At 38.9% G+C, this 25,520-nt stretch overlaps 3 protein-coding genes across 9 annotated transcripts; all 3 read left to right on the forward strand.

Annotated features, from left to right (window-relative positions):
- The first annotated feature begins 1,945 nt into the window (after positions 1–1,945).
- LOC122087054 (receptor-like serine/threonine-protein kinase NCRK) lies at positions 1,946–13,735 on the forward strand. Of its 7 annotated transcripts, none has more exons than XM_042656028.1 (13): positions 1,946–2,282; positions 2,687–2,767; positions 4,384–4,683; positions 4,907–5,014; positions 5,522–5,641; positions 6,021–6,128; positions 6,558–6,827; positions 7,054–7,295; positions 7,420–7,719; positions 7,986–8,222; positions 9,464–9,691; positions 10,906–13,109; positions 13,221–13,735. In XM_042656028.1, the coding sequence occupies exons 4-12, from the start codon at positions 4,945–4,947 to the stop codon at positions 11,230–11,232; spliced, it is 1,902 nt and encodes a 633-aa protein (XP_042511962.1). In that variant the 5' UTR covers positions 1,946–2,282; positions 2,687–2,767; positions 4,384–4,683; positions 4,907–4,944; the 3' UTR covers positions 11,233–13,109; positions 13,221–13,735. The 7 variants fall into 7 exon arrangements, with proteins under 7 accessions (XP_042511962.1, XP_042511963.1, XP_042511967.1 ...); XM_042656029.1 differs by having other exon boundaries at positions 4,928–5,014; XM_042656033.1 differs by having other exon boundaries at positions 4,384–4,537.
- A 2,052-nt stretch (positions 13,736–15,787) lies between these two features.
- Positions 15,788–18,045, forward strand: LOC122087055 (RNA-binding protein CP29B, chloroplastic-like). The gene is made up of 5 exons (XM_042656035.1): positions 15,788–16,276; positions 16,515–16,616; positions 16,887–17,180; positions 17,652–17,756; positions 17,860–18,045. Exons 1-4 carry the CDS (start codon positions 15,902–15,904, stop codon positions 17,712–17,714), a joined length of 834 nt encoding a protein of 277 aa, XP_042511969.1. The 5' UTR covers positions 15,788–15,901; the 3' UTR covers positions 17,715–17,756; positions 17,860–18,045.
- A 2,392-nt stretch (positions 18,046–20,437) lies between these two features.
- Positions 20,438–25,118, forward strand: LOC122085920 (protein CNGC15b). Its single transcript, XM_042654537.1, has 8 exons — positions 20,438–20,574; positions 21,321–21,547; positions 21,665–22,220; positions 22,496–22,708; positions 23,006–23,298; positions 23,390–23,501; positions 23,897–24,133; positions 24,238–25,118. Exons 2-8 carry the CDS (start codon positions 21,519–21,521, stop codon positions 24,937–24,939), a joined length of 2,142 nt encoding a protein of 713 aa, XP_042510471.1. The 5' UTR covers positions 20,438–20,574; positions 21,321–21,518; the 3' UTR covers positions 24,940–25,118.
- Positions 25,119–25,520: the final 402 nt, after the last annotated feature.

Below are 25,520 nucleotides of genomic sequence, written 5' to 3' on the forward strand. Positions count from 1 at the left end.
CTTTTGTTATGATGGGTCTTCTTATAGATTAGGTTTGTAACTTTGTATCTTTGTATCTTTGAGCTGAAGACAGCCATGGATCAGATTGCATATTGAGCTTTAATTGTTTGTCCAACCTGCATTTGCTCCAACAGAAATAATTTACTTCCCATTCTATAATTAAGAATTCTGACATCCCATAAGGAATCAAAAGTCTTTGATAGGCCCCGTACTGGAGATGGTATTGAGACATGTTAGATTTATAATTTTTGTTATTTAATTTGAATTTGAGTCGATCATTAATAGAGGATAAAGTGGATAAGAAGTTATTGTTAATCAAATTAGAGTAGGTATGAGAAGAGTGAGTGTTTTTTTTTTTTAAATGCAAAATAAAAATCTATAAAATAGTTTATATGATTGCCAATGTTGCACTTGCACAAAGCTAAATGTTCAACGGCAAAGAACATCTAAAAAAAAAAAACAATTTAAGAGTCGTCTCGAGGAGTTTGATCACCTTGCCATGGTTAATTATGCATGAGCTGTTAGGTGATGACATCTAGCTTTTATAAATGTCTTTCTTTCGAGTTTGGATCAACTCCTGTATAACAATTCTATATGTACAATTTTGTGATAACATGTGTCATGTTTCTATCACAAACGTCTCTTTAAACACTCTTAAGAGCAATATAGAGGGGACATTGTAGAAGCAAAATGACTCATGTCGTCATGAAATCATATGTGGAGCCTCACTTTTTCACATATACATAGTTAATTTAGACTCTCTCCATGCACTGTTTACACTTTTAATGTTAATTCGTAGGATTAATGCCATCCCTTAATTATCTAAGCAGCGTGCATACATAAGGAGATCTGTTCTCCACTAGGAGATTAGTTGAAGCCTTGAAGGGACAATTGTTGGGTGTGGTATGAGCATTTGCAGCATAAGGAGTTGCATGATATGGATTAGATGAGTTCAAAGAAAAGGAACTAGTCCTATTAAAAAAAGAGGAGAGGGACGAGTGTCTCTAATACCTTAGCTTTTTAATAATGATTTTATTAAAAGAATGAATCATTGAGTTTTCTTTATTGTTAGTTGATTAATATTTTTAGATGCTTTATGCAACTTTTGAGTATAAAATCATTGATTATGCTTTGGAGAAAGTTGACAAAAGAGAAAGCATAAATCTTTTCCATTAGAGAAATAGAAATAATTCTCTAAATGTCACATTTAGAAAAGAATCTACTGATTACATACCAAATGTTTCAATCAAATTTAATGATGCATCGTCTCATTTATTGGCATTACCTTTTCTAATATATGTTAATACATTCTCTCTTTATTTCTAAATTTTTCATACTTTATTTTGACACTTGATGAACTTTATTTCTATTTTTAACAAGCTGATTTCAATCTAGAAGAAGAAAAAAAAATGTCATGTTGATAGATCACTCTATTAAGAGCGTGGTCTACACCAATGCTTTCCATTCGTATACTCTCATATCTAAATCGAAGGATAAAAATGCCAAGAATAATGTTATTTTAGTAATTACACCAATGGATCAGACGAGAGAGTCAGATAAGGAGTATTATAACAGATTGGGCTCCTTTGTAGTGCGATAGAGCATATAGTGCACATCCAACTATCAGAAACATTTAGACACGCAATCCAAGGTGCTCGAATGTAATCAAGACATTTCAAATCATTGGATGTACGCTGAACGCTACACGTCCTATCGTACGATAGAGGATTCTGGTCCGTATTACAACCATAAGGGCTCGAGTGTACATATGAAAGTGCGCAAAGAAGAAGGCCACGTATTCTACCAAAAAAAAAAGAAGGAAGCCACGTAGCACAGGGAGCCTCGTTGGAAGAAAACAACGGAATCATACGTCTACGTGGAGGCCTTCAGGCTGAATCAGGGCCATCTACCTGCTATCTTATTATCCTACTCTCCTCTCATGACCTGTGGCACCCAGAGCCCCACTGAAAATTCGCATCTCGAGGAGCTTTTCAAATCCCTCTCTCTCTCTCTCTCAAGCACTTGAGTTGATCTGATTTGCTTCATCAATGAAGATGAAATCCAGTGAGTGAACAAACCAGGGGATCCCACATACCAGTCGCTCTGTGATCTCTCTCACAGAGAACCAATTCAGAGCCACTTTTACTCTCTTGGTTACTTTTAGTGTGTTCTTCATGCTTGCAGACCTTTCATTTCGCTCAATGTAGGTAGGTTGTGTGCATTTTGAAGTTGGATCCGCTGTTCCCGGAGATCCTTCGGAGACTGAACTTTTGCCATATCAGGTACTAGTATTAGTATTATTATTTCTATTTTTTATGCACCGATTCAAAGCTCACTAGCTATTTCTTCTATTACTTCCTCTCTACTACTGTCTCCCTGCAATTTCGATTTTCAGATCATCTGCTTATTCTTTTCTGAGTTCCAAGACCTCCCGATCGGTACTTGCTTAGAATATCCTATGAAATGTTCTTGATCCTTTCGTCCTTAGTCCTAATTACTAACTCCTAAGCATTCCATTTCCGTTTTCGCGATTTCCCACTTTCCTCATTCCTCAAGAAGTGGTAAGAAAAAGTTAACCCGCGCTTCCATTCCCAAAGCCCTAAAATTCTAGCCTGCCCGTTTCCCTAGGTGATGATCCTAGTGACTTGACAGACTGGCCTTAAAAACTTTTTCTTCTTTGGTGCAGGGGAAAGGAATCGTAGAGACCTTCTTTTCCCGCTTCAATCTTCATGGAGATCCACGGGGAAGGAAGGGTTATGGACTAACGGTGAGCCAGCCAATTTTGTCGCGTTAATTTGACGTTATGCTGATATTTTCGTATCTTCTCGCCTCCCAAACTTAAGCCAATGAAGTGCATTTTCTCGCGAGATTTAATGCTTTTAATGGAGGTTCCGAAATCACAACCGTGAAGTCAGAATCTTCACATGCGATTGGATGATAGTGGGACCCATATCAACTGTATGGAGCTCACCTTTCCCTTCCACTGATGACTGATTCCCCATTGTCCAGATCACTCCAGACTCCTGAGTCAGAGGAGAGACTCAGGAGATTAGAATTTAAAACCCCATTTAATATTTGTCCGGTTGTCCTTAGAGTCCCATTTGCCGGCGCCGAGCTGGGTGGGGTTGGTGACTGGCATACGTAGAAATTCCTCTTTCACACGTTAACTAATATAATGTCTTTGAAGCTAAGTTCTTATTTCTTTACCGTTGGTATACCCATCTTTGAAATTTTGAAAAATATTCCTTCCCACTTTCCACTTTCCACTTTCCACATCCCAGATTTGTTCTTCTCCCTTCATATTGGATTTTAGACACTCAGATAAGGATGCTACTGCTGCGAAGGGGACATCGATCCGGTTTTAATTTTTAATCTGCCCTGTTTTATATCAGATATTCTGATTTGGTGGTTGAGGGGTCCCTTTACGGTTGCGAATGGGTTGCTCTCTGAGAGGTGGGTAATGGAAGCGTTTTCCTTTTTCGAACTATATCCTGTTTGAATATATTGAAAACCCATCATATCTCAATGGAGTAATGGACATGTTTGCTGTCACCTGACTGTTCCGCATTGTCTATGTTTTCATTATTTACTTACCATTCCCCATTGATGGTCACTGATAGCTCCCCGAATTGTTGTTTTTGGTGATGCTCTTTTGTCATCCTTCTTGTTACTGTGAATCGATAGAATAGAAATTTCCAAAGATGCGATGGGATTAGGTTTAGTCTTTCGAGTATTTCTCAGTGTTCACCATCGACCTACTGTCACTTCAGTCTGCAGTTTTCTGGGTAAGCTCATGTTTTTTGTTCGTTTCAGTCATCTTCTGCATCTACTCGGTCTTAGTATCACATAATCTCTATGGGAACAAATGTTTAGGTGGAAGTTGGGAATGTGGGTCAAACGGCGCAATTCTCCCCCAAATTATTTACCTAGCGGTTCCTACGAAATGTGCACACAGAATGTGATAATGTTTTGAGTTTGCTTCATGTTTCTGTATGTATCTCTCTGGGAATTTCAGGCTAAATCCGCACGATGAAGTACTATAATCAATGTTTGTCGTAGGAATTAGGAAATTGATTTCCACATATCAGCTTATCATTCGGTTTATAAGTATTTAGAGCCATTAGGTAGTGCTTATATTAGCTTCAGTATTTCACAACTATAGATGGGTGGCTGATAGGTATGCTTTTGCCTCAAAATTCCTCTTTCAAATCTAAACGACAGGTTGGAACAAAATAATCTGTAAATCTGAACTTGATCTTCAGTATATCTTTCAGGGTTGCCTGATTTCCTTTGAACCCCTCCCCCTGCCCCTTTTTTTTTTTTCTTTGATATTTCTTTCAATTCTTTGTTTCGGAATCGTAATTATGCTGTCATCTGGTGCAGGTTTGAGGTTTTATATTGGTGAAACTTGGAGAGGAGTCTTACTGGTCATGAAGGTTCAGATGGTCTCTTCTGATAAATTATGAAAATCTTACAGTGGTCTTAGCGACATGCCTTGATTTGATTACCATAAATTGCCTGAAGCAACAACTGCTTTGTAAGCTAAATTTTTTGGAAAGCACGTTTCTGGTGCATGGTTGGCACTTCATTTTTCTTAGCGATGATCAGGATGGCTAGGCATTTCTCATTGTGAGCTAAATAAGTTACTTTTGAGGAGGCAGAATAAATGCAGGAATAGTCAAGGTTTTTTTTCCCAACAACGATGATCTTCATTATTTCTTGTATTTATATATTTATTATATTTTTTTTTACAATTCTGTGAAAAATTGAAATGAATCTGAGTTAAATATCATAGAGTAGCCGTAGTCATATTTTATTTGATTTCTAGGGAAAACATAGAGTTTTGAAATAAGGTTAAATTAAGCATGGTCTTTTCTGCAAATACTTATGGAATATGCTTTAACAGGTTTTCTTCCTCTTGATTTAGCTTTTTAAGCTGTACGAATGAAGCTTCGGTTGGAAGTAGCCCTTGCTTGGATCATTACCCTGCTGTGGCTTCAGTACATTTCTTGTGGTTAGTATATAACATTTGCCACATTGTTCTGTCCATTCATTGTGTAGTCAAGGACACTAATTTACTATAGTACCTGAAAGTTCAGATAGATTTCCAGCAAAAAAAAGTGGTGAGACCCTCCATTAGCAAGTCTCAGCTTTGAATCTCATAGGGAAAAACTGCGTTCAATTATATAATTCCATGGGTGCAATCTGTCAGACTCTGCTGCGGTTAGAAAATGTAGCAGCTGTCTAGGCAAAAAATTATTATGTTGAACGGTTATGCTCATCCATCAGGGTGACTTCTTGCATGAAAGATCTCTGGAGTAATCATTTGCGCTCTTGTGTTTATGTTATTGGTCTACGTTCTATGTTCTGCCTCAGACTGGCTTCCATAACTAACTAGGTGTAGAAAATAAACTGCTCTTGTATCAACAAGAATTTAGAATTAAAATTTCATTCACCTACCTGTCAAGTACCGTGCTAATTTCCTGCTGATTGTAGCTGACGGGTTTTTTACTTCTTACAGATGAACGTTCTGATGAGTCAAGCATCAACAAATGGACCTGTTCATGCGCTTCTTCTCAACAAGGAAATCAAAGCTATGCTATTGGACCTAACTGCTCTGCATCATGTGATTGCAGTCCTGGTATAGTGCTGATTTTTATCTCTTAAGCAGTTGGAAGCTTGAAGCTTTATACTTTGTACCTGTTAGATGGACATATGACAATGATACTTTCAAGTAATAGCTTCTATTTGTGGGTAACTGTTAGCATCCATTTCTCCTTTGTGACACCAAGATGTTCATGTCTTTTGAAAGGATCTTTTAATGGAACCCTCCAATTCCAATGTGTAACATATTGATGCAGGAATCCCACTGTTCTTGGATCATCTGGCTCAAAAATATTGTAAATTATGTTAATAGAGATTAAGAATGTTGTTGCATTCTTTCTGTTTTGAAGATACGTGTGAAAGTACCGTCCAATATGCCTTTTGATCATTCTGAATGCATTAGCTTCTTATTGCAGAAGAAGCTGGTGGAGATAGATGGACATGTCTTTGCGCTGCTGAAGGATTGCCGAAAACAGCTGGTCTCCATGATTCCAGTTGTTTTACAGCCTGCAACTGCACATCTGGTAAAGTTTTTTATTTTCCTAGGGAATGTTGCTTTTGAACTTTCCTAGTAGCCATTTGTTGTATTTCTGCAGTGTTGCAAACTTTACAGTCTTTAATTGCATTATATTTTGATCCTGTGATTTATCAGCCCCATATTGGTCTGGTTTCTGTAACTGGTTCTTCAATTGTAGCTTCATAATAGGAGGGTGTTGGCCTGTAGCTATGTATCAGTTCAGGAGTCATTGACAAAGTTGAATATCTTTTCAAATATAAATTTTGAATGCTTATAAAATTATGTCATATTTCAGTATGCTTGCTTTCATGGAGTGGGTATTACAACTGATGGAAACAATGTTGTGTAGAAAAATGTTAAGTTACAAAGTTAAGGATCAGTTTTGATTTACAGGCTCTGGACTTTATTGGATGCATTCTAAATGCTTCTCATGCAGGTTTTGTTGAACCAAAACCATCAAGGAAGCACATTTCCAGCAAAGTCGTTGTGTACATCCTCCTAATGTGTGTTGTGCTCACAACTGTTACATTTCTTGCATCATTGGCGTGCTATGTGCATAGGAGGGGAAAGTGTCGTCTTCAGCCTCCAGTATTTTCATCAGATAATTACACAAGCTGCAATAGCGCTACCAACCTAATTAGTCATGGGTCTAATTCCGTGCCTGAATTCAAAGTTAACGTGAATCCCCCTTTGAGTCCATTCACAGGTAAACTCAAGAGTCGTTTTCTGTTTGATTCATGTTCTGTTGGGAAAACTAGTACTGAATATATGCACAAGGTTTTGTTTGGATAAATTTTCTGACAATCCTAGGGTGTATTTCTTCTGAAAAATATTTTGAAATACTGATCCTGAATTTTAGAAAATATAGTGTGCTATTTTAGGGCTTGCTTTGGTACTTAACCCCCTAGTATGTCAATTGCTTCTCCCTGCAGGCTTCATACAGAAGGCTTCTTTCATGTTTAGAAGCAAAAGAAAAACAATACCTGGAAAAGTTATTCAGTTTACGTACTCAGAATTGGAGCTGACAACCAATAAGTTCTCTGATGTCAATCTGATAGGTCTTGGGGGGAGCAGCCATGTCTATTGTGGTCAGCTAAAAGATGGCACCACTGTTGCTGTTAAGCGGCTAAAAACTCAAGGGGGGGCTGATGCAGATTCCGTGTTTTTCACTGAAGTAATACCTATGATGATATCTCGTTCCTTTACTAGTTAGAGAGGTCTTTCTTGTAGGTAATTTTTTAAAGGAGTAGTTGAAAAAACTGCAGTACTCTATTATAACCTGTTTTTCTTTTTGGTAGATCGAATTGATATCAAGACTTCACCATTGTCATGTGGTCCCTTTGCTTGGATACTGCTCGGAATCTCAAGGAAGACATGCTGAGAGGCTACTGGTCTTTGAGTACATGTCTAATGGTAACCTAAGAGATTGGTTGGATGGAGTTCAAGATAAGGAACCCTTGGACTGGGGGACTCGTGTTAGTATTGCTTTTGGGGCTGCAAGGGGTTTGGAATATCTTCATGAAGCTGCTGCTCCTAGAGTTTTGCATAGAGATGTCAAATCCACCAATATTCTTTTGGACGAGAAGTTTAAAGCTAAAGTAAGAACCTAAGATGTGTTTATTCATATATGAACCATATAGCAGAAAAGAGGAAACATAAAGAAGAGCAAAATGTGAATTTGGGTTCATATATGAATAAAAAGGTTGCATATTCTAAATACACCTATAGAGGTGTCATTTAGGGAATCCCTAAAATACTGAGCTAACTTGGAGATTTAGGGTCAATTTCGTACTCAAGTTCAAGTTGTTGACATTAGATGGCATGTATAATGAGTGTTTCAACTTTCATTGTGGTTCACTTGCAGATAACTGATCTTGGAATGGCAAAATGCTTGAGGAATGATGACCTTCCCAGCTGTTCGAGTTCTCCTGCAAGAATGCAAGGCACTTTTGGATATTTTGCACCGGAGTATGCAATTGTTGGAAAGGCCTCTCTTAAGTCTGACGTCTTCAGCTTTGGAGTGGTTCTTCTTGAGTTGATCAGTGGTCGGCAGCCCATTCATAAAGGATCCAATAAAGGACATGAAAGCCTTGTCATATGGGTAAAACTTTGAACTCTTCTTCTTCTTCTTTCCCATCATTTTTGTTCTTGCTCTTGTTCATCATTTTGGAATGTTCTTAAATTCATGGATGGTGATGGGGCCGTTAAACTGTTGTCCATCTCTCCCGCCCTCCCCCCCCCCCCCATGGTGTTGGTACTTGTTCTGGTTACCTTGTACAATTGATGAACCCATTGATGTTTCACATGGAAGGGTGGGGAGGGTCATAATGTACGCAGCCTTACCCTGCTTCGTGGAGAGGTTGTTTCCCGTTTTGAACCCGCAACCACTAGGTCGCAATGGAGCAACCTTACTGCTGCGTTGAGGTCCGCCATATTTATGGAAGGTTGGGTTAGGGTTGAGAAAAATATTTTAAGAGCGATGTGTATGGTATGGAAGCTAATTTTTGCATGGCAGGAGAGGATGGTGAGTCGGAGGCGATAGGGCTTATAGAATGAATGACAAAAGCCAGGAAAGTGTGCATGGAGATAGACTATGTTTGGAGCGACACCAAGGAACTTGGATGGCTGCTAGACAAAAAGGAAGATAGGCTGCTTAATATGTGGCCAAAAACTTTAATTTTAGCATGCATAGAACTAGAAAAACACCATCATTACCCCAAATTTTGTTTGACAAATACTAATAGCTATATGGGGGTACTCAAAATACTTGCGAAAGAGGCGCTAAGTAAAAAACACTATATTTGCATGACGGATATGCTATGTAATTTGTAGTTTCCCTATGTTTCCTTTGTTGAATCCAAAAAAAAAAAAAAAAACCTCTCCGGAGGTGCCAATTGTCATCACTCTCCAAGTCGATATAGGTTTTTCGAACCTGGGTCAGATATTTACTCATGGTGAAGCTCCACATTTGGTTCTCTGTGCATTCAATTGGAAAGCGTCCCTGTCATTTCTGATCCTCATTCCAACTTGACTATCCCATTCATTTGATCCTATTCATCTATATGAAGCAATCCTGAGAAATTATTATCCTTATTGACTTTCCAAAGTATGCAAACCAATCTTACAGCAAAGACCATCACCAAGCTAAGAGATGTTCTATCTTTTGGATGGTCTGGACTAAAGAAATTTGTATTTGTCTGTCCTGGATATGTGCATCGTATGGGACATATAAAAAAAAGAAAAAAAGAAGCATGGTATCTTTTGTGTCGATTTGGTTTCCATGAAATGAAAAATGTTTTAAATCCTCTTATTCAGCTTCCTCTGTTTCCCATGGTGCTGTAGGCTACCCCTCGTCTACAGGATAGCAAACGGGTGGTATCGGAATTGCCTGACCCACTTTTGAGAGGGAACTTTCCCAAAGAAGAGATGCAGATAATGGCTTACTTGGCGAAGGAATGCTTGCTTTTGGATCCTGATTCTCGACCAACTATGAGTGAGGTTGCTCAAATCCTTTCCACTATTGCACCTGAGACATCTAGGAGACGAAATTTCGCTGTAAACCTTTTTCAGGTAAATGCGAGTTTTCACAATTCATGTTCATTAGAGGGCTTTTGACATTCATGCTACTGTTGTTGTTTCCCTCAGGTTATAAGATCATTGTTCAAATATATGTTATGGGCATGAGGTTTGTTATTATATGCGGACCCTTCCTTTGTTCATCTTTTGTGGTCCTCTTTATCTGTTATTGTCCTATTAGCTCTTTGCATGTGGCATAGCCGTCCATAGCTCCTAGCCTAACAAGCTGCTATTGAGCTGATATAAGCTCTTTGGTTTTGCTGCCTAATTTATGCACTTCATACTAACTGTTAAGCTTTATAACTCAATGGTCGAAGTTTGAGATCTATATCAGAGTAGAGGTCTTTTGGTGCCTATGCCTTATTTGGTATCTGGCCCAGAATTGAGTGGTCCACAGCTGTGAATGTGTTGTGTGTACCTAGGGTTCTTCAGGATGAATAGAATTAAATATATATTATATGTATTTTCAAGATGGCTTAATGGAGGAATCTAGGAACAATAATCTTCCATGTGGCAGAGTACTCAAGAAAGTGCAAAAGAGTTTACTAGGTGATGCCACCCTGCATGTGGGATAAATGTCATCTTGATAGCACTACAACATGTGACAAACAAATATTCCTTTTTTTGGGTGATTTTAACTTCAAAATTTTGATGGCTGTAACTTTGAACATAAGAGTCTTGGCTGAAACTTCAAACGTAAGAGTCATACATGGTTGGTGATAAATTGATTTGAATTTTGAAACTCAACTCGTGGCCAATCCAAACTTTCTCCATCTAAATGGGCAGCAGAGCCCTCAATGTAGCTGAAATCAATGAGATCACCTAGTAAATAATCTAGCTAGCCAACCTGAAAACAGGTTGATGTATCCATTATGTTTGGTATTGTGTGTCTGGGTGGATTTATTGGTGCTCTGCGAGACTGAGTGAAACCTAGTTCCAATGATCTGGTTTCAGCCTAAATTATTCCTAGATACAAGAATTTGTTCTGCGTATGCATGCATCAAAACATCTGATGTTGATATAATGGAAAAACTAAGAACTCAATTGTGGTGGTGTTGGTCATGTCAACCACGGTCATTTACTAGGGTGAATTTTTTTTCCCTTTTCGGTCAGTTACTGCATCCTAATACTCCGAACTCATCAACATACTGGACTTGTTCTCTTGTTCGCAAGACCATTCAACTAAATATTCGTTTGTAATCATGCAGAGCTCATCCAATCAAAGCACAAAAAGTTCAGTAGACATGGAGAAGTCTAAGGAACAGGATGCTGGTCATGTTGATGCAGGGAGCCTCAGAAGAATCGCATCTGATAGATGGTCTGCTCGCTGTTCATTACCGTTGAGTTTAGACCGTACACTATGTGTTGAGGACGGTAGGAAAGAACTGGACACAGCAACGTCGGCTGAGTGTATAGAGAGATTGATCCTCTTAACTTCAAAAGCTAGAAGTTGGCGTGCCCCAGAAGATGAAACAGTGGACTTAACTGAGCCCCGATTTGAATCATTTTGTTTAGCAAGCATGCAATCACCATGAATGAATCTAACCCTTCTTGAGGAGTAAGCCCAAAAAAGAAAAAAATATCCTAGTGCGATTTCTTGCAGGTTTATGATGGCACTTGCTGTGACTTGAGCTTGAAAGGAAACAGGTAAGTGAATCCGATTTGAGATTCCTCATTTCTCACAATCTGATGAATGGTCGAAGAGGTGTATTTTTCTCTTTATTTGTTTATACTCCATTACTGATGTACAGAGGAAATTGAAAAAAAAGAAAAGTAAAAGAAAGTAGTAGCTTCAATAGCATCCTTTTTTTTACTCTGTTTGTGCTTTATGGCAGTCTTCTCATCTTTTGTTTTTTGGTGAGTCTGTTGTCATCGAACCTCGCATCAATAGAGCTTTTATAGGAAGATCATTAAGAAAATCTTAAAATGAGTGATTTAATTTTGCTGTGTGGACGTGGGGATTGTATTCATCTGTTTCTCTCTAATGTAAGATGGCCATCTGGGCCTGCATTTTAATTGAGGTCTGAACAGATCTGGGTTTGCTTGTATTCTAAGTGAGAGTTCTGATCAGATTTGGGTATGCTTACACAGCGGTTAAGCCTACATGAAGTGAAGAAGTGTAGTGTATGCATTTACATGCACCAACTGGAGGAGTTTCTTGCCCGTCCTACCTCTACATCCTGTGTGGTTCATGTTCCCAACTTGGATACCTTTTTCTACTGGTTTGTGTGTTTGTGCAGGGTAAGACAATAATTGCTGCTCACAAGGTTAGATTTTGGTCTGGACAAGTTCTGTACCATTAGCCTCTCAAACTGTGATGAAGTAGTGGATGCACTTTTGCCAACCAGAGAAAACCCCAACGCTTACTCCATATATTGTTAAGGCTAGAAGGGTGGGGTCAAAGATCAAACTAGTTGTGAAGACTTAATCATAGGAGGCAAAGAAGGGGAACTGCATCTATTTTGGGTTCAGTTCTGTTGAATCAGTTTTCTATTCCTCCAAACTGAGAATATATTATGGGCCAAATAAGTGGCAAAATTTGAATTGGAAAGTAATCAATTGGGAAATTGGGAATTGTCTTCCTACTTGGTATTTTGTTTTTGTTGTCGAAGAATAAGAAAATTTACAGAAATAGGAAGCTCTTGGGTGCCTGAGGAGGGTAGAAGTAAATGAACAGAGTATGATCTTAAGGTGGAGGACTGGTGGAAGTGGACGACGCAGAAAATTAGTCTGGTCAGAATCGACAGGAACCTTTAGATTTTAGACTCGGGAAGAAGAACAAAAATTTAATATCATATTAATTAGCTTTAAGCTGTGTTTTGATTAGTTATCAGCTTTAATAATTTAACTTTTGGAGTAAGTTGGTAAAGCCAAAATCAGAGTTCATTAGCTTCCAAATAATAACGACTTGACAGTTAACTAACTCCACCAAAAGAGTGTGTGTGTGTGAGAGAGAGAGAGAGAGAGAGAGAGAGATCTTTTGTTTTGGTGATCTTTCTATTCTAACTCCTCTCGAAGCATTGTTTTTCTGTTTCAGCAGTGTAAAATAAAGATATAGCAGTACAGAATTGACTTGGATCACGATTGATTAAGAGAGGACACCCTGGCCAACCCATTGGGTCAAGGCATTGAATGGTAGATGAAGTAAGAACAGAAGAAAGGAAGATGCAACAAACCCCACATACCATTTTCTTAACCATTAAGAATTTAAGATCAACATTTATCTGCATATACTAAGATCCAAAGTTCAAGAAGAAAAGAGAATTGGCCAAAAGTACGTAGTTCCAGGTTCCTTCAAACTTTTTTTCTCCAATTCAGTGATGGATCCACCTCCACCTCCAGGTCCTGAAGCACCACTTCTCCCACCAGGTCCTCCACCTCCACCACCAGATGTTACTCTCATGGGTTCATGGTAAGGTCTATCTTTCTTCTTACACCTTCTTGTCTGGTCTACAGAAACTAATCCAACTCGCATTCAAACAATTTTGTCTCTTTTTAAGACTTTTGGTTCTGTAATTTGCAGCTTGTGGTTTCTCTGCTGCTGTGGGTTGTTTACAAGCTGCTGTCCACCTCTCTTCGAGCCTGGTCCTCCACCTCCAATGTGACACATTTTCTTCTTACCGGATTCAGTGTGGTGTGTGCTTCCGTGACTGTGTGTGTGTGTGTGTGTGTGTCACAGAGAGAGAGAGAGAGAGAGAGAGAGAGAGAGAGAGAGAGAGAGAGTACAGTAACAGTCCCCTCTTCAGTAATGGTTTGTCTCTAGGTGAAAATTTTAACTGTGTGCCTTCATTTGTGTGTAGAGTTGGAACACCAGATCTGGTGACTGATTGATTTTCCTGTTTAATTGTCCCTTCTCCCTTTCTTTTTTTTTCCTTTTGTGTTAGTCATGCATCTGTGTGTGCATGCGCCTGTGTGCAGTGATACAGGGAATAGGTATGAATGTAAAGATGAATCTGTCATTAAACATTTTACAGTCCTTCCTATCAAGATCTCGGTAAGGTTAAAAAAGAAACGTATTGACAATTTTTTGTTCTTGAATTCTGGATGTAGTTGATTTTGCACCTAATGTTGGTCTTAAATGTCGATGAAAATACTATGTTTGATGTATCATTATTGAAAATAAAATGCTGGTTACATCATAATGTCTCACAATCTGTTAAGAATGGGATTCACAACCTCCAGAATGGTTTATGTCTGTTTTGGCTGCCAAGGTCTGTATAATCATGAGGCAGCTACCTCATATAATCAAGTTTACCTTATGTCTAGATCAGTTATCATGCACATATAAATGAAGTCATGCACAAAGCATATGGAAAAAAAAAAAACAGTAAAATGTTTTGAAGATGCTCCCAAATTTCACCAATTTGAAGAAATTTGATTCCCTATTTGGTGGCTATGAAAATCTTAATGATGGTTCTTGATCCCTACCACAGGGTCTTTGGCAAACACTTTTCCTTCAAAATTAAAATTGAAGTGCTGAATGATCTTTGTGATTTGTATTAACATCACCAATCCTAATCCAGATTGTGCGACCTCCCCGACCCACTAAGGTCCAAAATTCCATTTTTTTAGTTCAGCAGTAAGGTCTCCATTCTAGGCTGATAATGCATCCCAAGAAAACATTCCAAATTGCAGCATTTTAATTTCAAAAAGTCCAAAAAAAACCAATTTACCTGAAATTTTTGCATTTTAAGTAATGTTTTTATCAGGCTTTATTACCTATCATAAGACTGTAATTAGATCAATAATTAGAACAGAACTCGGAAGATCTGTCTTAGTTTGATTATAATTACTCGATATCAATCGTTGATATTTCAATAACCAACCAATCATGGTTTCCATATTGATATCTGAACCTATATATTTGGGTCCAAAGAACAATGTTCAGCAAATTCAATGAGAAGAAACAGATCTTTTAAAGGCAAGAAATGGATTATACCAACTAGAGACCCTACGTCCGAAGTGTATCGCAGATTGCAACTGCTGAGGGCTGTCTGTCTCCCGCCGGCCAATCTCACGTCCGCACTGCACAGAAGAATTCGTAACTAATATCATATACCAAAGCGTGATGAGTTACTCCACCAACCATCATCACGTTATCGTCCCCTCCCTGAATTTTTCCTCTCGCACTGACCACTCTGTAGTTCACGGCACCGTCGTTCCATCTCGTTTATCCCGACTGTGATCACTCAGTTTTGTCTGTGTCCGACCATGACATGTCTGCCGTAGCCAATGATGCTGCCGCAATCCAAAAGCTACACAAGCTTCATACACATGGTTCCCTTGAGGAGCTTCAACGAAGCCTCAACAGATGTGGGTTATCGATGACTGAGAATTTAGTACTTCAGTTGCTCCGATGTCATCGCTCGGAATGGAAACCTGCTTTGCTCTTCTTCAATTGGGTTTCCAGTGGAGAACCTGGAGTTGGTCGTTGCACGCCTGGAACTGGTGCTTACAATGGAATTCTCGACATTCTTGGGAGAATTAAGCGTTTTGAACAATTGCAGCAAGTGCTCGACGAAATGTCTAAGCGATGGACATGTTTTTACAGGAGGAAGGGAGTTTAAGCTCCAAATTGATTTGATTAAGTTAGGGTTAGGGTTTAGGATCTAGCGGTCCGTCTTGAGTCCAACCTTAGGACGTTACGTGGCCCTGACCCGAGTTCGACCTAATATGTCATGTCTCATGTCATAGATTGAGTTCAAATTTTGTGCATAGGACCCATGCTATTTGTCCATGGGGTTGGCAGCCGGGTGGAAGGAAGTCTTTGTTCCATTATGGGTGGAGTTGGCTGATAATGAATTCGAATCAATATGTTCCACTATCATTTGCTGATCAGGTGAAAGCGTTGCTTATTGCCTAGTGCTATATCATTATCATGGTTTCATGGAACACCTGTTTTTTCTCTTAAAAATAAATAAATAAATAAATAAAATGGTACTTCACATGTAAACATAATATCTAAGCCATCAAGCAATGGGATAGGAGACGAACGGTACCGATTCAATCAATGTGGGGCTCACACAGTCGATTTTTTAAAGTTTTTGAATCCAGCGGTCTTCCTTCCCACGTCATGCCCTATTCTCGTTTTGTTAATAAAAAATGCATAAAGTATCTCATCGTCTTCGCCTTCTCTGTCTCTGTCTCTGTAATCGCTAGTCTTCCCTATCGCTCCTTACGACCTTATCGGGAGCGGCAGCAGAAATGGCTTCGTCTTCTTTGGTATTCACTTCTTTTTCTCCCAAAACCCTATCCTTCTCTAATACCCAGAACCCTTCCGTCACTCTCTTCTCCGCCGTGTCCTTAACTTCTTCTGCCAAATGTAGCAACAAGGCTCCTACGATTTCCTTCTCATTTCCCTCTAGGAGGACTAGCAGCTGCGTTATCCTTTCGTCCACCCGTTTCACTCCTAAAGTAGCCATTTCATCTGAATTCGACCAAGACGAGGATGTCGCAAGCGAAGATGAACAGACTTTCTCTCCTGATTTGAAACTTTTTGTGGGTAACCTCCCCTTCAATGTTGACAGCTCAGACCTCGCCGGCTTGTTCCAACGTGCCGGAAATGTTGAGATGGTCGAGGTTAGTTTTTGGTTATCTTTTCCAAACCTGGGGGTTTGGTTTTAGTACTTTTTTGAGAATTGTAGAGTTTCAGGGGTGTTTTATTGACCGATACTGATTGTCAGGTTAGCTTTAGGGTTTACCTGAACTTTGTGTTTCTTGTTTCCTTGTTTTGTGTATGGATGCCTTCCGTCATGGTTGATTGAGCTTTAGAGTTTGATAGACATGGTGGACTGAAGTTGTAGTTAGCGCTTTGCAGGTTATTTATGACAAGACGACCGGAAGAAGCCGGGGTTTTGGGTTTGTGACTATGTCTACCATCAAGGAAGTCGAAGCAGCTGCTCAGCAGTTCAATGGCTATGTAAAGTCTTCCTTACTCTACCTTCATCTACTATTCTGGTAGCTTGTTTGAGTGCTTATATTTTACTGATGATATGTAGTATTTCCTGCATCCACACATTTGCAATTGCTATGAGGTTGTTAACTCCATGCGTATCTTTATATATAATACAGGGTAGATCCACAAAACCCCTTTATATATCTCCTTTGGGATGAGGTTGAGTTCACATTCTGCTTATGACTGGCAGCACTGTTTGTGGTCTCTAACTAATAAGCCCTGGCAATTTTTCAGGAACTCGAAGGAAGGGCAATGAGAGTGAACGCTGGACCTCCACCTCCCAAGGATGGTTTTTCAAGGGGACCTCGAGGTGGGGGTGGTTTTGATTCAGCCAATCGGGTTCATGTGGGTAACCTATCATGGGGTGTTGATGATGAAGCTCTTGAATCCCTGTTCGGTGGGCAAGGCAAGGTAAAGGAGGCCAGGGTTGTTATTGACAGGGAAAGTGGTAGATCAAGGGGTTTTGGGTTTGTCACCTACAGTTCTGCTGAGGAGGTCAACAATGCTATTTCGAGTCTCGATGGTGTTGTGAGTAATGCAACCCTTATCTAACTTATTTTATATCATTCTATACCCATTAATTTTTCTAGCATTAATTAGCTTGCCTCCAAATTCCATGTTCTGTACTAATCAAATTTAAGTTTATTCTTTGGGAGGGAAAAAAAACCAAAGGATCATGAAGAGAGGACACTTGTACCTAAAAGGCTAAGCCAATATCATGTTCCATAGTGGTATTGAAGAGGGAACTGGGGATGTGAGATGGCATAATTTGTTATTTTACATGGAAATTAAAAGGAATTATACATTTTTTTTTTAAAGCTGGGCATTTCTTTCATTAGTTCTGTTTTCTTGCTTTGTCATTCATTTTGGTGTTAATTATGTGATAATTGTTCGTTTATTACTAAAGTGTTATTAGTGTAACTACTTTCGGACACTGTAATTTTGATTCTGCATGTGCTTTATTCCTTATTTGAGTTCTTTGAAATGTGAATGGTACAGGACTTGAAGGGCAGATCGATCCGAGTAAGTATGGCAGAAGCAAGGCCAAGGCGCCAATTTTAATTCTGGATCTTCTCTACCTTTTTGACCGAGAAAAGACTTGTGGTATTGTTCTGAGCTGCTACTTATCTTTCTATTAGCTTAAATCTTTTGTGATTGTCCAAAATGAAAGTTAAAAAAGAGAACTTACTGCTTTTGTACTTAATAGGTGGTATTGCACAACAGCTTGGAATTCTCAGCATTATGATTGGTTGGGGTTTTGATGACTATACTTCAGTAACCATCTCCAAGAGCTGTATCTAACTTTTTTTTTTTAATCTACTTTTAGGCCTTATATGGCTAAAATGTAATGGACTCCGGTATAAGTAATATTTTAGAGGATATGTTTTCTTCATCTTTGTTCATTTGTGAAAGTTCAGAATTGCAAGGCAGGAGAAGGCACAACCCATTGGCAAGTCCAACGAGCTAATTACTCATATGATGGAGTAAAATACTACTGTGAATTACAGAAATAGAAGGTTTTGAAAACAAGTTGGATAGAATTTGTCACAACTAACAGCCTTTGCAAACTCCATTTTATTTTCCTTTTCCTTTCAAAGATTTACATGGTTGCTTTCATGCATGAATTGTAGATCCCCACCCCCCTTGGGAAAAGAAAAGCAGAGAGTGATCTTTGAAATATAACTTTCAATAGCCACAAGTTAAAAAGAAAAGAAAAGAATTCCATCTCTAACAGTATTTGTTAGGTCTGCATGTGTTTCCAAAGCATTTGTTTTGTTTGGTGAAAATCTAGTCTTCGATTATGTGTTGGATGTGCTGCATGGTACTGTTACTGTTATTTTCTTAAATAATAGGGTCCTTTGGAGCTGAATGAGGGTGCTGAATTTTTTTACTGCTGGTTGAATATTAAAGCTATAAGCACCTCCAGGCATGACATTGTTTTCTTTATTTGCCTTTTCTGCTTTGAGATTAACTTTGGTGTGTACTAAAATCTTAGTACATGAATGTGATGTAAGTTTCAACGAGTCAGCTGTGGAAATAATCCAGCATTCTGTCTCTGTTGCTGCATCATTTCTTCTCGAGTCTTCTTTATCTTCTTTAGTTTTTTAGTAGGGGAACCTTTTGCAGCCTTGTTTGTTTTAGATTTTGAAAATGCACACTGCATTCTGTGGTTACTTGGTGTGATGGTAACAAATTCAGGCTGCAAATATATATACACCAGAAAGGGGCTTTGAAACGGTTAATATTGTTTATAACAATGAATGAAGTAATGCTAATTAACCATTTTTGGCTGTTAAATAATGATGTAATAGATTTTAACTATTTTTATTCTGCCAAAGAGGATGACCTAGATTTCCTTATTGAAGCGGAAAGAGGTGTTTTTTTTTGGGGGGGGGGTATCAAGTTATCGGTTGGATGTTTGCAATAAAATAAGGGCCCTCCCTTGGGTTCCTTTTAAATTCCAGTGAGTGCTTCACATTTGGGTCATTGATAGATGTTAAGGAGTCTTGGCCCCTTGGCCCTTGAAATAGGTCTTCCAAGCACCTGCTCATATTATAATTATGGCAACCTCAAAGCAGCTCTAGTGTTTCTTTTTGTTGCCCTTTATTCGAGAAAAGCACTAGTTTGATGGGGACCAATTTCAAGGTTTCTTTTGCATTTCCGTTTCAAATCAAAGTTTCATTCAAATGCCCATAACATTTTAAAATAAATCTACTGTGCGCAAGCCAACCTAAACCAAGCTATATAGAGTTGGTTTTGATTTAGGGAGAGAAGCTATTTCCCAATGTACATGATGAAAAGTCTTTATGATGGGTTCTTGTCATTAGTTATGATCACTTCAATTGCAACAAAATCAGTTTCAGGACTACAATTTGAAGAGTAATTCTGTCCTTAAAAGAGTGTCGCGGGAGTTAAAAGACTAAAGAATGGCCTTAGAGATTCGTGGGTGAGTCCTTAACTGTTGGGAGCAGGAAAACTCTCTCCATTATAATATTGCTAAAGTTTGATCATACATCATATCATATATGAGATTAAGATAAAGATGTTGTATAATAAGTTTCCATATGGTGGGATCTTATCACACTAATATCTCCGACCCCATGGTCGGGGTTTGAGGGATGATAACACAACTCCGAGCTGGGGAAACCACAATCATAGTTATGAGACCGGTGTGAAGGTATCAGTCTCGAGGACAATTGATGTCGATACCAATTCCTAAATCCATTTCTAGAATCCAGATTGCCAATTTAGGTAACACACGTTAAACTCCCAAATGAAGATGTGTTGAAAACCGAATCGGAATCGGATCGCGGGGGGTTGGGTGTATGTGAGATGGCAACAACCACGGTCAAGTCATGTCCCACCGTCATGCACACATTGCACCCGCGGCAGAGGATTTCAGGACTAGACTCGCTGGACAGGAAGGGACGGTGGGAGGCTGGCAGCCATCCAGCCGTTATGTCATCATACTCTTCTAAAGTCACCGACAACGTCACCTCTCCGTCCTTTTGATTGAGTTGGCTTCACAGTCCACACGCCTTCCCTTCGATGATCTGTAACTTACCAATCACTATAAAATTATCCATAAATTTGTTAGGGTAAGAAAAGGATCTTGGACACATGTCAAGACATGATTCGTTATGAGAATCCATCATCGTCAACACTTTGGACCTTTAAAAAAAAAAAAAAAAAAACCATGATAGTAACGTAATATTTTTAAGACAAAGAAATTCAAAATTGTCACTGCATCTGCATAGTACTACGCGCCTCCGCACTTTATGATCCTTTCGCCGCTTCACTTGTCAGGAGTCTCAGGACTCAGGAGATTCATCGAGTCCTACACTCCTAACTCCAACAGAAAAGAGATTGGTTACTGGTTAGAGATGATCCATATTCCTGGGGTAGGGACACAACTATGTCTGTAAGTTATCCTCTTTTCTTTTTTCTTTTTCCTTTTGATTATTTACTCTATAATAGTTGCTCTTCATTCAATTGCATTACGGTTACACACACAGTCACACACACTCTCTCTCTCTCTCTCTCTCTCTAAAAGGAGGAGGAGGAGAAGATGAAGAGGCTAAGAAACTAGTTCCTTTTCCATGTCTCTGTTTAAATTATGGTCTTCCATCAGAGACTCTTTTTGTAGGACCTGTATTAAATATTCCATTTGATCTTAGATTTCGTAAACCTGCTTTTTGGGTCTCTCTTCTTTCTTATTCAACACAAATAGTTGTCACCATTCTCCAAACTTTTTTCAATTCTCTGCTCGATAAGTTGTCTCAGGTGCCCTTTCTCTTCTTCAATCCAGTCACTATAACTGAAACAATTCAAACTCTTATCCATCTCTCAGCCATGCTAAGTATTGCAGTTTTAGAATTTGGTTCTATTCTTCTTCCAGTGTTAATGAAATAAGGTTATACGAAATCTGATATTAAGGGGTAGTTGCTCTTATTAGTTTATGCTTTTGCCCAAATTGAGTGATTAAGGGAAAGCCAGGATTCTTGGGGAAAAGCAGCACCATGAGATGGTTCTTTTAGTCATTAGCTAAAGAAAAGAGATTCAGAGGGGCTGTTCACATGTTTGACCTGTACTTTTGACTCTAAAGGAGTGAGTCCTCACAGTTTTCGCTTCTTCTCTAAGTTGATTCATTTTTTCCCACTTCACAAGGTTCCTGATGATAAAAAGCTAATAGAAGAAGGTCCCCTTATTTCTTGTGGCTGACTGCTCAAATCCCATCGTTTTCTGGTGGTTCATGAATCTGTATCTGTGGAGCTCTGCCTTTCTTTTATATCAGAAGAAGAGGATGTTCTATCAAATCCACTGACGAAAGGCACATTTTGGAGAAGCTTACTCAGAGGAAGTGCCATGGCTTATGGTAATTCTAGATCAATAAGGTTTGTCCTTTGCAGGTTCTCTGCTGCTAAATTATATGGCAATTAGAATGTGTGGGACAGTTCTTTACATATGTTTAGATCATATATAGTTTGATTTACCAGTTTCTGAATTTTCAGATTTCAAGATTATCTCAAAGAAGAAAAATTCACAACCAATGGAGATAGTGGGATTAAACTCATGTACAAGATTGATTGGGCACAGATATCGGAACCAAGCTCTGAGAAAGTTGATAGGAATGCACCTGAGAAAACTGGGAGGTCCTTGAAATCTAAAGTGTTGTCGAGAGTGTTCTCTGAGGACTATGAGAAAGTAAAGAAGAAGATATTGGATCCTCGAGGACCTGTGATACATAAATGGAATAAGATTTTCTTGGTAGCATGTTTGATTTCTCTTTTTGTGGACCCTCTGTTATCTTACTTACCGGGGGTTCAGGAAGAGAAGGTGTGCATAGGTATAGGGATACCCCTTGAAGTAGCACTTACTATTGTACGATTGATAGCAGACATGTTTTATTTCATTCAGATTTTTGTCCGACTTCGAACAGCTTACATTGCTCCTTCCTCTCGTGTATTTGGGAGAGGGGAGCTTGTTATAGACCCTTCAAAGATTGCCTCGAGGTACCTTGCCAGGGGCTTCTGGATTGACCTTCTGGCTGCACTACCCCTTCCACAGGTACGTTAATTCTATTTTCCTTCTCTGTAGTGCATCACTAGTTGTTCTAAGAACTCAAAATACCATTAAGGCTGTTTTAATTGACTGAGTTCAGATTAACTAGTAGTGCGATCAAGAGATCTATCAAATCTCTTTTGAGTTCAAAATAGTCTGTGCTTTGTCGAGTTTGTGAACTATTTGGCTTTGATTCTTTTCATGACTTTCTTCATATTTAAGTTTTGAGACTTTAGGATGTCAATTTTCCAATTCTATATATTATCTTGCTTCATTTCCAGGTGTTAATTTGGGTGGTACTCCCCAATCTAAATGGTTCAACAATGACCAATACTAAAAATGTGCTTCGCTTCATCATTATCTTCCAATACCTCCCAAGACTATTTCTTATATTTCCACTATCATCACAAATTGTCAAGTCCACTGGGGTTGTGACAGAGACAGCATGGGCTGGGGCGGCTTATAACCTGATGCTCTATATGTTGGCAAGCCATGTAAGTAATACCATTCTTTTCCTTCTGGGCTTGTCTATTGAAACTAGAACTTGTATAATAATAGCATACCTTCGAATATGTTCAAAAATCTCGAAATGATCTTCTAGTTCCGGAGAGAATTCTCAAAACTCTGTTTCCATTGAGAATTGTATGGAGTTTTCCCATATTTCAACCGGAGAATCTAATAAAGACATTATTGTTGAGATTCTGACAAAAAAATTCAGATATTCCATTCACTTGTTTTGTTTTTCTAAGTTCAAAGAACTGTCAGATCATCAATTTTTGTTGTTTGAATAGTTATTAGGAGCCTGCTGGTACCTTCTATCAATTGAGCGACAAGAAGCATGCTGGAGAAAGGTCTGCAGTCTTCAGAACTCATCTTGTAAATATAGTTTCTTTGACTGCAATGTGAAGGACAACCTTAATAGGGTCAACTGGTTCGAGTCAAGCAACATCACAAATCTATGTAATCCAAGCAATGGCTTCTTTGAGTTTGGTATCTATGCAGATGCAGTGACCTCTGGAGTTACCTCCTCGTCGTTCTTCAGCAAATACTTCTACTGTCTGTGGTGGGGTCTAAGAAACTTGAGGTAGGTAACTTATTTACCTTCCCATTTAAATTCAGTAGGATATGCTTATAATGATAGTTGAACCTGATCTTGTTTCTATCAACCTTTGCAGTTCTTTAGGACAGAATCTCTTAACAAGCACTTATGTTGGAGAAATAAGTTTTGCTATCATTATTGCAATTCTTGGTTTGGTGCTTTTTGCATTGCTCATCGGGAATATGCAGGTAAGTCAAGCATTTAAGAATGTTTCATAATCTATTCTTAGTGATTTGCTTCGTCTCTCTTCCATTTTCAGTGAGAATCGGGCATCATGAGTATTTTTATCCTCTCTGTATTTAGTCTGACTTATATGTTTCAAGAGCTAATTGAATGTGACACACTGCACTTGACTCTTCATTTTATTTTCTAGGGACATGGATCCATGCTTACTAAACAACGGTCATAAAATTACCCAACTTGTGAAATATAGTTCAATTGTTTAGATGCACACTGTACTCTTTAAGAATGTGCCTTTAATCAGAATTCCAAGTCAGGACATTGTTCTACTTGTAGTATAAAATGATGAACTATACTGGTTTGTTTTTTGTCTGAAAGATTCTGCAATCATGATATTAAACAGACATATCTCCAATCCACTACCATCCGATTGGAAGAGTGGAGAATCAGGAGAACAGATACAGAGCAATGGATGCGTCACAGGCAGCTACCACAAGAATTGAGGCAGTGTGTACGAAGATATGAACAGTACAAGTGGATTGCAACACGAGGAGTTGATGAAGAAGCCCTTCTCAAAGGTCTCCCATTGGATCTCCGAAGAGACATCAAGCGCCACCTCTGCTTGGATCTTGTTCGACGAGTAAGTACTCAGTCATCATCAGTTTGACCTCATATTGGATCACTCCAGCCTAGTTCGTTATAGCTGATCATCTGATTTGATTTTTCTCCATGAAATGAAAACAGGTTCCACTGTTTGACCAAATGGATGAGCGGACGTTGGATGCTATATGTGAGAGACTCAAGCCTGCTCTTTGCACCCAAGGGACATGCCTAGTGCGTGAGGGTGACCCTGTCAATGAAATGCTCTTCATCATCCGAGGTCACCTAGACTCTTACACTACCAATGGTGGACGCACTGGTTTCTTCAATTCATGTCTCATTGGCCCCGGTGACTTCTGTGGTGAGGAACTACTGACGTGGGCGCTGGACCCAAGTCCGAGCGTCAACCTCCCATCATCCACTAGGACGGTAAAGGCGATTTCTGAGGTTGAGACATTTGCACTCATTGCCGATGATTTGAGGTTTGTTGCTTCACAATTTCGAAGACTACATAGCAAGCAACTGAGACATAAGTTCCGGTTCTATTCACACCATTGGCGTACATGGGCTGTATGTTTCATACAAGCAGCATGGTGGTCGTTTAAGAAGCGGAAAGAAGCAGCTGAACTCAGAGCTAGGGAGTGCCCCATTGCCATCTCAACTGAGCCAGCATTTGAACAAATGAATGTGTCCATGCCCCAGGCAGGCACAGGTTTAGCGATGTATGCAGCACGGCTAGCGGCAAGCACTGGGAGAGGAGGAGGCAAGCAATGTGGGTCAGATTCTGTTGTTGTTAGTTCATTGCAGAAACCAGCAGAGCCTGATTTTATGGCAGAGGAGGAATGAAAGTGAAGCAATTGTGTGCTAAAACTAGGCAACTGGCTTGCCTCTTTGAGAATATTAGTCTTTTCTCCTTTCTATTTTTGGGTAACCTCTGGGCATAGTGTGTGAATGGTGTGCATACTAATGAGCTTTCTATAGGTGATTTATTTATTTAATACAACAGGAAAATATATTTATTGCTACTTGGTATGTTGAGTAACTCTAGACTTTCTAGGGCAACAGACTTATGAGGAGAAACCTCTCTCTCTCTCTCTCTCTCCTTATCATCGCCCTTGCTCCAAAACTCCTAAATCAGAAAAGGATAAGAACGTAAAAAAATAAAAAAAATAAAGATATATATTTTTTATTGGTAGTTAAATAGACAATATTTTATTTTCTTACCATTTCATTTCATTTCATTTTTTTTTTCTCCTTTCTACATTCTTTGTTCCTTTCATTTCTTTTCTTCTCTTGGCTACATGGATTTAGTTCTCGGTATTGGTACTGGTATTAGTCATTGTCAAATCCGTATCGAAGAGGATCAATGCGTATCGATCATTTTTGTCCCTTATTTTTCAGAAAAATATGTTTTTTTATTTTTTATT

This window comes from Macadamia integrifolia, chromosome 8 (assembly GCF_013358625.1).
Source record: "Macadamia integrifolia cultivar HAES 741 chromosome 8, SCU_Mint_v3, whole genome shotgun sequence".
NCBI lineage: Eukaryota > Viridiplantae > Streptophyta > Magnoliopsida > Proteales > Proteaceae > Macadamia > Macadamia integrifolia.

Excerpts from the sequence above, each read along its gene's own strand:
- LOC122087054 (XM_042656028.1), top strand. The coding sequence starts at position 4,945 with ATGAAGCTTCGGTTGGAAGTAGCCCTTGCTTGGATCATTACCCTGCTG. Across the intron at positions 7,296-7,419 it reads ATTCCGTGTTTTTCACTGAA|ATCGAATTGATATCAAGACT; the intron begins GTAATACCTATG and ends TCTTTTTGGTAG. Across the intron at positions 7,720-7,985 it reads ACGAGAAGTTTAAAGCTAAA|ATAACTGATCTTGGAATGGC; the intron begins GTAAGAACCTAA and ends GTTCACTTGCAG.
- LOC122087055 (XM_042656035.1), top strand. The coding sequence starts at position 15,902 with ATGGCTTCGTCTTCTTTGGTATTCACTTCTTTTTCTCCCAAAACCCTA. Across the intron at positions 16,277-16,514 it reads GAAATGTTGAGATGGTCGAG|GTTATTTATGACAAGACGAC; the intron begins GTTAGTTTTTGG and ends AGCGCTTTGCAG. Across the intron at positions 16,617-16,886 it reads CTCAGCAGTTCAATGGCTAT|GAACTCGAAGGAAGGGCAAT; the intron begins GTAAAGTCTTCC and ends GCAATTTTTCAG.
- LOC122085920 (XM_042654537.1), top strand. The coding sequence starts at position 21,519 with ATGGCTTATGGTAATTCTAGATCAATAAG. Across the intron at positions 23,299-23,389 it reads TGGGGTCTAAGAAACTTGAG|TTCTTTAGGACAGAATCTCT; the intron begins GTAGGTAACTTA and ends CAACCTTTGCAG. Across the intron at positions 24,134-24,237 it reads GCTTGGATCTTGTTCGACGA|GTTCCACTGTTTGACCAAAT; the intron begins GTAAGTACTCAG and ends AAATGAAAACAG.